Below are 10,225 nucleotides of genomic sequence, written 5' to 3'. Positions count from 1 at the left end.
GAAACCCCTGCTAAACATTTGATAACCACTGCTATTGTTGTATGTGCTTTTGTTGCCACTAATGTTGCAATCATGCTGTTGTACAGTTTTGTTCACAGTGGCTCTAATTTGAAACAGTGCACACCTAGCAGTAGGTAAGAAATGAGGAAAGATGTGATTATGCTCTCTAGGGTCACTAGAGGGTAGAGATATGGAAAAGGTGCAGCGGTGCTGCCCAGTGGATAGCAGCCGAAGGAGAAGTCGTGAAAGGAGAAGTGATGTTGCCAAATGACTGGCAAAGGGAAGTGGACAGAGGTAAAGCTGTTTAATCCAGATTAGATGGCATCAGTGTAAATGGTGAGGAAATATTTTTTTGGATCAATGGACCTCTGTGATATGTAATGAACTGGAAATATCTTTAGAAACCAAAGTGAGGAATGTGAGTGAGCAATGTATAAATGAAGATATTGAGGAATTCTGAAAGCTTGTTTATAAGGGAATCAGAGACAGACAGCCTACCTAGTGCTAGGTTACCAACACTACCTAAAGATAGGAAAAGTGTACCATGGTGGAACTAGGAATGTGAAATAGTAGCAGATATTAAGGGACTAGAAATTGGTTGTTATACTGAATAACAATCAACGGAGACACAAGAGCATCAAGGATGGAATGAGGCAGCTACAATATCCGCTGTAGTTAACTCCAGAAGAGAGCAGAGGGTAAGAACAGAGCAGTAGATTGTCATGCTGTGTAATCGACCCTAGAAAGAAATGAGGAAAGGTCCATCGTATTGGCCAATATATTTCACAACAGGATAAAGTCCTGTAATGTGAAAAGGAAAGGTCAGTGATGCTGCAAGTTGTCCACTAGAGAGCATCACATTCAAAGCACTAGAATTTGGCAGCTATTTTCTGAAATGCCCAATAGGTGGCAGCAGATATAGGCTTAATATTATTTATTATTCTATGGGCAGTTAACAGGCCATCACCTAGAGTTTCGTCATTATGTGAAATATTTTCCCCTGTGCGATTTTTCTTCTCTTTTATAAGTGGAAGCAAGGTCTGCATGAATTCTCCCCTGACCACTAGTGATTAACTGGAGAAGAAGAATTCATGAACTGACCTTGTTTGCATAGACACGGCCATTCTGCCTAGGCACAATGGAAATGCTTTGCCCAAATAATGACTTTTGGTGGTGTTGGATCACAAATCACTTTGTTATGGGAACAGTGGTAATAAAGGGTTGTGAATCTTTACTGTGGAGATCAAGGGTAGCAGAACTGTACTTGGCATACCCTGCTGGAGGGACTCACCTTCAGCTAAACTGCATTTGGTAAGTAGGAGACAGAGCTGCCAAAGTCCAGTGGAATTGAGAGAGGGTGGGGACAGGTAGTTTGATTTATGGCCTTCTTTTTGCCACAGTTTAATAATAAAGTTTAGTAAGACTCACTTGAAAGTCTTGTTGCAAACCAACAGAATTGAAATCACTAATTATCAGCTCTAAGCATTAGACCTGTTTTGCAGCAGTGTCTCTGATGCCAGAGACTGTCCAGCCTGCACTAGTAGTTGGGCTTTCCCACTAACAGCTGAAGTTGCAGAGAGCTATGTTACGTTGTGGGCCCGCAAGCCACTCCAGAGGATACAGGGAATGTCCAGCGGAGCAGTAGATGTCAGGGCAAGAACCTGGGCAGCGGAGTGAGCAAGGTGCTTTCTTCCCCTCCAGCCCTGCCAGGTGGGAGGTGAACTCACGCAGATGCACTTCTGAACTCTGGGTCTTTACTGACCAAAGACAATAACAGTGAGTGGTGTTTTGTGAAGCCATGGGTGCGCTAAAGGAACTTTTGGTTGCTGGACTTAAGAACCTGAGGCACAAGGACACTGCCCAATGTACTCTGGAGTGGCTGTTTTGCTCGTGATTTTACATTATGAATCCTGCTTGAAGTGTTTTCCCAAGTTAACATCGGGTTACTTTCCCCCTTTTTAATAAAACTTTCTTTTCTGCACTCAGACTCTGTGCTTGTAAGAGGGGAACTGTTGCCTCTAGAGGTGCACAAGGGGTGATGTGTAATTGTCTCAGGTTACTGGGTTGGGGCTGGAGCTGTTTTTGTGTTGTATTGTTGGAAAGGAACTCTTAGATATTGAACCTGGCCCTTGTTGCTGCCAACTCCAATTGGCAGAAGGGTTCCATAAGGAATCAATATGTCACATTGGGCAATGTTCTCAACAAAGATTTGGAGACACAAAATTAGTCAGCTGAAAGATAGGTTGAAGTGGGACCCTTATTTAAAAGTTCAAACACCATCATCATAAAAACAAACCAACCAACCCCAAAATGGGTTGAGAATAATGTTTTCCCAATCTATTTTGCAACAAAACTAACAATAAATAAATCAAGTGGTTTATTGCCGAAAAAATGAAACAATAAATTTATTTGGCTTCATATGAGAAAACTTGAGTTAAAAAAATGAGGACTTGTATACCAACATCTGGAAAGCAGGTGTATGGAGACAATAGAAATATATTGTATGGAGACAATATCAAAATAATTTAAGGAAATGGGAGGGGGCCTGCCCTCTAGTGGATGGAGATAGATCATGTCAAATGTGTGCTCTTCGACTAGTATCTAATTCAAGTATTCCAGAACTCAGATACTGGTCTGTGATTTGAGCAGAAAGACCCCAGATTTACCTATTCTCTTGACATAGGAACATAGAAATTTCCAGACTAGATCATACACTAGTTCCATCTAGTCTACTATCCTGTCTGACAGAGGCCATAACCAGATGTTTAAGAGGAAGGTGGAAGAATCCCATAGGAGGTAGAGGTGGGATAATATGTCCCCCATATAACTCTCACCTTGGTCTCTGTTACTTAGAGATTGGCTCAAGCCCTGAAGCAAAAGGTTTAATATCCCTTCCAGAAAGTTGGTTGTCATTAATTATGATAACTCTGGACATTACTGATATGCATGTAAATATCTAGTCCCTGACATTGCAAATGGTGATGCTTTGCAGTTTAATAATAACCATGACATGCCCAAACCTTGAGCAGTTACTCTGTACTTAGGACTGCTTTTCACCACCTCAGGTATTTCAGTTAGGATGCAAGTTCAAATATATTGTTTCTCTCCTTATCTCTTCAGTCAGTAAGACCAGAGATAGGGGAGATTAGTTAGGCATCCTCCAAATGTCCAGGTTCCATTCTGTCACCGGTCAGGGGCTTAAAAAGAACTGACTATAAAAGGATACATTTGTTGAAAACCCTTTCTAAACTGTCATCTCTACAATTTCTCCGACACTTTTGCAGGTACTTTTTTGAGAACTCCTCAGCGCCACTTGGGGTGAACACTGGCCAAATCAAAGAGATCAGAAAGCTTAAGAAGTTTACTTTAAAGCAGAGTTGCCCCCAAAAGTGGTCACTTTGCATAATCTCAGTAGCTTCAAGACAGAGAAGGCTGGACATTTCCTATCCCATTTCAAACTATTTATTTTCTGTTCCTTTGGAAGAGGCAGGAACCTCTCAGAAACGAGAATCCAACAAACAGAATTTTCAAGCAACCCAAAGGGCACATACTAGGAATGACAATGAATCTATAGGGAAGTTATTGCAATTGTTATTAGGACACAGACCAGAGGGTTGTTGCATCAAAAATATGTAAACACATGATGCAACAGCATTAGAAAGAAGCAGAGCAACACTCGTCAGAGAGGTCATACAGAGAAGTACCCTGTCTTGCCCTGCTCCTACTCACTGGTAATGACCCACCTTTCACCCTTAGTGTCCTAGTGAAACTATTATGAGGGGGAAAGGTCCTTGCACATTAGTCTATCTCCTGGATTATGGTCTGATATCCCTAAAAGAGGGGAGACCCTGCTTGTTGTCTGTGGCCACCTGTTTTTCCAGGATTGGTATATATAGTGTAAACAAATGAGTTACACTAAGAGGCCACATCACTGGATTCTCCTCCAATGGGAAACTGTGACAGTGTGTGTGGTTTCCCAGGGTACAATCTGGAACTGTGAGACCTGCTCTGCCCCCTGAACACACTAGCCTGGGGTATCTGTCACAATGTTCTGCTAGTGACAAGAAGCAAATCTTTCCAGGTACTGTTATCACTCAATCCAACAGCAGGTGGAACCCTTCATCCAGCTAGATTGTGTGAATGCTCCCACAGCCACTTATGAATCTCACACAGAAAGACACCAACCGGATCCCACCAGCTCCCAGCCTTATACCTCAGGGATATACCGTTTTGGACAGAACAATACCAATTTATTAATTGAGTCACCATTTACTTCAAGGGTAAGTGGACATGCACAGCCCTTGTCACCTCAGCAGATTTACCAAATACTTCAGACAAACTCACTGGTGAGGATAAATATAAGAGTAAGTTTATTGGCTACAAAAGATAGACTGTAAGTGATTATAAATGATAGGCAAAAAGTTTGGATAAGTTACCAAAAGAAATAAAAGCAACATTCTAAACTAATGTTAACATTCAATACCCTTACAACTTAGATGCTTCTCACCACAGGATAACTGGCTGCCCTTCAGCCAGGCTCTCCACTTTGATCAGAGATTCAGTCGCTTGGTGGTGGTGTTTGTAGATGGAGGTGGAAGGGAGAGAGCATAGCAAATGCCTCTCCCTTTTATAAGGTTCTTTCTATGCTCATGGATTTACTCCCCCGTCCCAGAGTCTGGTGAGCATTACCTCATCATAGTTCCAAACTGACCAAAGGAAGGGTGGTGACTCACTCGAGAGTCAAACTAATTCTTTGTTCTTGCTAGGATGGGTTGGGTTTGTCTCATACACACTTTAATGAGGTATGAACTGTCCCCTGAGCCGGCTCTAGGCACCAGCGTCCCAAGCTTGTTACTCATGTAGTTGCCTTCAATGGAACAACTGATATGACTAAAGATGACTGAGTAGAGTCAGTCTCTGCACAATCACACACTCCATGGATGCTGCATTAGATTTCAGCCATGCAGAGATATGATCTCATACAGAAGAAAGGAAATTCCTCTGGGTGAGGGAGGTTGGTTGCATCAGGACAATTGTTTGTACTGTCTGCAGACAAAAAAAGCACTAATTCCCCAGGCTCAGCCTCTTCAGAGGTTGAATCAAGGGAGAGGCAGGTTTCCATGGAGAAGGATACAAGTAGCAGACATCTTCACTTTGTAAATAGAGCAGGAAGAGTATGTTCTAAGACAAAGTGTGGCAGCTGCTTGTCCATTCAAGGAGATGCAGGTCTCTCTACTGAGAAAATCCAGCTTCTGCAGAAAGACAAAAGAGAAGAACCTCAGCTGAGGATCCTCAGTCCTGGCGGCCAAACACTGAAAAATAAGAACTCATCGCTTCAAGCTTGGGCTGTGCTATGGTTACAGGTGAGCACCATCTTCCTGACCGCATTTCTATACCAACAGCAAACAGGGGCATCAATGTGCTTTGTGAATATTAGAGAGACAAGATGGGTGAGGTAATATCTTTTATTGGATAAACTTCTGTTGGTGAACAAGAGAAGCTTTTGAGCTACACAGAGCTCTTCAGGTGAATGTTTACAGTTTTAGCCACTCCTTCCCACAGCAGTGCCAGTCAGTGTTTATAGCACCATTTAATAGAGATGGAGCTTGAGATCCTTGTCTTGTGACAGGTCCTCAATTGGGGATCTGTCCCACTGATACAAATGGAGATACCTTGATTTACAGCAGTTGAGGGTCTGGCTTAGTGTGTCCCCAAATGGGGTGTCGAGTGGTGACAGAGTCTTACTAGCCTGGATCACACATGCCAGATTGTTTCTAGACTCTGAGTTCAAGGACAGCATCTCTTTTCTCCAACCCTCCAGTGCAGTTCTTTTTCTTGTATTATCATCACACAATCATTATGGAGTGCAGAGGGTCACTCCCCAGTTAGGGTTGCACATCAGCCTAGTTTTGCCCCTTCCTAAGATCCACCCTCCAAAGAGCTGTATTTTATTACTGCTACATAGTCCACATCAGGAAACAGAAAAGTTGCTGCCAGTCCCTGACCACGTCACCATCACCACCACAGGAACTAAGGGAGAATTTACTCCACTTCATAATTCACAACATAAACCGATCTCTTGTGAGGGGAAAAAAATTGTTCCCTTTCTTACAGGGCATTGAAATGCTGAATATACCAGGATATATGTTGTGAAATTATTGACACAAATTATGACTGTATAGACCATTGTTGCAACCAAGATTCTGTAGTGGCAATAAATCTTGTACAAAAGAGGTTATTATTTGCTGGTTTTGATTATGCTACCTGTTTGTATGTATCATGTTTGTATTTAAAGTTATAAGTATTGGCTCTGTACTGTCTGTCTTTCAAACTTGTGCTATGCTTCTGCGTGACACCCCACACAATTTGCATCAGCCTGTCCTGCTTGATGACCCATTAAGGACCATCAGCTATACAACTGACCCATTGAGATAATATAGATATACCTTGTGACTCAGAAAGGCATACAGGAAAATGCCCATGGACAGAACTCTAAGGTTTTTCCATGCCATGTGCTGGATAGCTTGCATTTGAGACAAAGGAAGCACAAGCCACATAGCAAAGGGTTTATAAAAGGCAAGTGCATCATCTCCATTTTATCTTTATTCCCACTTCTTACCTCTGGAGAAATTTTGCTACAAATTGAAGCTCTGAACGAAGGATTGAATGACCCATCCAAGCTGTGGATATACTCCAGAGACTTGATTTGAATCTGCAGATTATTCCATCACTGCTAAAAGCCTTAACCAAGAACTTTGCCATTACTGTATGTCACTGATCCCATTTAACCAATTTTAGCTCTCATGTATATTTCTTTCTTTTTATGAATAAACCTTTAGATTTTAGATTCTAAAGGATTGGCAAAAGCATGATTTCTGGGTAAGATCTGATGTATATATTAACCTGGGTCTGGGGCTTGGCCTTTTGGGATCGGGAGAACCTTTCTTCTTTTACAGAGATATTGGTTTTCATAATCAGTCATCCTCATAAGGAGTGATGCTGGTGGTAATATTGGGAAACTGGAGTGTCTAAGGGAATTCCTTTTTTGACTTATGGCTAGCCAGTGAGGTAAAACCAAAGTCTTCTCTATTTGGCTGGTTTGACATCCCTTAATAGTAAAGGAACTTCATCTTTGGGCTATATCTGCCCTGCTCAAAGCAATCTTATCCTGAATTGATACTTTCAGTAGTGTCCTGCCAGAGGCTGCATCATTCCATATACTTTGATTAATTTCCATTAAATCTAACAAGAGATCAGTGTATATGGATACTAGACTGCAATGAAAAATCTGAGTCTAAGATTTGAGTCGATGTACTTATTGGTTTTGACTACTAAGACCTGGCATTATTCTTGCTATTGACAGAAGTGAAAGATAGAACTTAGGCATCATTGTTAAGCTCTGGTATGTCACAAGATGGGATATGATAGATCAGACCAATTCTCTACCAGAGATATGAATTGTTATATTAGTCATTGCTCTGATATGTCAGAGGGAGGTCTACATGGGTACCAATGTTCTGTCCACGGACTGACACTCCTGCCACTTTGCTCTGAAGTCTACTTTTAGCCTTAAAATTTCAGCCTGTAAACAGGAGAGGAAGGGAATATTCTGAATATTTATGGTATTAATTCACAAGACTTGATTTAACTTTTAACTCTATGTTCTTCCAATTCAATTGCCCAGCTTGTTTTTTTGTTCCTAGACTCAAACCATGGCAGGCACAGATTGGAGAAACCACACGACCGTCATAGAATTAATCCTCTTGGGATTCGGGGATCTCCCTGACCTTGATTTTTTTCTCTTTTTAATGTTCCTAGTGATCTACATGGCAACCGTGGCTGGGAATACTCTCATTACAGTGCTTGTTGTGACAGATCAGCACCTTCACACCCCCATGTACTTTTTTCTGGGCAACTTGTCCTACTTGGAGATCTGTTACATCTCCACCATCCTACCCAGGTTACTGGCCAGTCTGCTGACTGGGGACAGAACCATCTCAGTCAGTGGTTGCATCACACAACTGTATTTCTCTGCCTCTCTGGCAGCTACGGAATGCTATCTCCTAGCAGCAATGTCCTATGATCGGTATTTAGCAATATGTAAACCCCTGCACTATTTAACCCTAATGAATAACAGGTTTTGCCTCCGGTTGGCTGCTGGGTCATGGTTAAATGGTAACTTGGCCACTACCATCTTTTTATTATTCATATCACAGTTAATATTCTGTGGCCCAAATGAAATTGATCATTTCTATTGTGATCCCATACTACTGATGGAACTCTCCTGCAGTGACACACAACTGAGCAAATTGGTGAATCACATATTAGTCTCCATATTCACCCTGCCTCCATTCCTACTAACCACAACGTCCTATGTGTGTATCAGCGCCACCATCCTAAGAATCCCTTCCACCACCGGGAGACAAAAGGCCTTTTACACCTGCTCCTCTCATCTCACTGTGGTGACAATTTTCTATGGAACCATAATCATTGTCTACATGCTACCGAAGCATGATACACTCAGAGATCTGAAGAAAGTGCTCTCTCTTTGCTTCACGGTCCTAACTCCCCTGGTAAACCCACTCATCTACAGCCTGAGAAACAGAGAGGTCAAGGAAGCCTTGAGCAAAGCAGTCAGTAAATATGGCTTTCACAAAAACATGCAGAGACTATGAGATAATAATTTAGCCTGATGATTTTAAAGCTGCCTGGGTGATTAAAGTAATGAGCCTGTGATGCACTGTACCTCAAAGTAGCCCCCTGTAATCTCCATATTCATCTTTTTTATGTGGTTGTGATTAAAAGCATGCCTTGTAAGGTATCATATGAAACATCATGATGCGCTGAAACACATTGCTCTATTAAAATATGTATATCATCCTTGTATATGTCATTATCAGATTTTGTTATATGGTTGTTACTGAATGTGTTGGGAGTCTGGGAGTCACACACGATTAGTTCTCCACTGACAACAAAGGAGGTGAGCCACACCCAGGCGGGTATTAAACGACCATCACCAGCCATTGACTGGCAGGGGAATTGTACAATTCTGTAAGGCAGGTGCACAAGCAGACATGTTCTGGTGGCCCAGATATGTCCTGGTGGGTCTGACTCAGCAAGACCCACCAGGACATGTCTGGGCCAATATTTTTCAGGGACATGAATTGAAAGTATAAAATAATAGACAGTGGCATTATGAGACCACCTCTATCCTCCCCCACCTATTCTGGAGGCAACAAGAATACTAGGAAGAGAAAGACTTTGAATTGGGGAGGTTGATCCCAGGCTGAGAGGGGAATTCAGCGTGTGTATTAAAAACTGTAACTTGACTGCAGCATCTGGTGGGGTGAGAAAAGCTGTTTGAATCAAATCTTACTGACTCTGATAAAGTTTAGGATTTAGAATGCATTTTTTATTTTTTTTAAATTTATTTTAATATTTAATCTTAACCAGTGAGTTTGTTTAAAATACTTAGGGAATCTGCTCAGATTACAAGGGCTGATGCATGTCCACTCTCCTTTGAAGAAGTGGTGAACTAATTAATGAGCTTGCATTGTTCAAGATAAGGTCTTGAGCAGTGTAAGATGATACATTTCTGGGGCTGCGAGGCTTGGGGCATTTGCTGGTGTCTCCCTCTGTATAGTTCATGAGTAGATTTGTTGGTGTCACTAAGCATAACCCTAAGTAACTCGGGAGGGTGGAAGGCCACAGGGGTTTGGAGCCTTCCTGGTTTTAGGCCTCAGCAGACAAGAGTCCCTCCATGTTTGAACTTTAATCGACCTAAAAGGCCAGGTGTGACAGCCGTTATCAGTTGCAACAGTTCTAACTGGTCTAAAGCAGAAATAATGAGGCTTGTGCACCTTTAGCAGAAGGACAAGATAACTTGCAGAAGGAAAACTTACTAACGAGCTGCCGCGGCCAAGATTACTTAGTACACCTGCGCTTACGTAACTGCTACAGGGGGAGGAAGGAGGAGGCGGGGGAAGAAAGAAGAGAAAAAAAATTTATAAAAAGGGAAAAGCCGCTTGTGTAGGTATGCTGGATCTGAGGCATGTCAAGTCTCCCAGCACCGCTTTGAGATCTCAAATAAACTTTGCTTGCTTCTCCACCCTGGTGTGTGTTCATTGGCGCTAAGCAATCCGGGCACGAACCACTGTTGCTTGCCTCGGGCACCCTCTGTGCCTGCAACAGATTGGAGAGCATTCATGCAACTCAGTAGAGTGTG

At 42.2% G+C, this 10,225-nt stretch overlaps 1 protein-coding gene across 1 annotated transcript; it reads left to right on the top strand.

Annotated features, from left to right (window-relative positions):
- Positions 1-7,712: 7,712 nt before the first annotated feature.
- Positions 7,713-8,675, top strand: LOC115639718 (olfactory receptor 6N1-like). The gene has a single exon (XM_030542666.1). It carries the CDS (start codon positions 7,713-7,715, stop codon positions 8,673-8,675), a length of 963 nt encoding a protein of 320 aa, XP_030398526.1.
- The last annotated feature ends 1,550 nt before the right edge of the window (positions 8,676-10,225 follow it).

Source organism: Gopherus evgoodei, unplaced genomic scaffold, assembly GCF_007399415.2.
Source record: "Gopherus evgoodei ecotype Sinaloan lineage unplaced genomic scaffold, rGopEvg1_v1.p scaffold_109_arrow_ctg1, whole genome shotgun sequence".
Lineage (NCBI taxonomy): Eukaryota > Metazoa > Chordata > Testudines > Testudinidae > Gopherus > Gopherus evgoodei.
The sequence above is the reverse complement of the archived record's forward strand: the minus strand, read 5'-3'. Positions and strand labels throughout refer to the sequence as shown.

What these genes read in the sequence shown, in the direction of transcription:
- LOC115639718 (XM_030542666.1), top strand. Translation starts at nt 7,713, where the DNA reads ATGGCAGGCACAGATTGGAGAAACCACACGACCGTCATAGAATTAATC.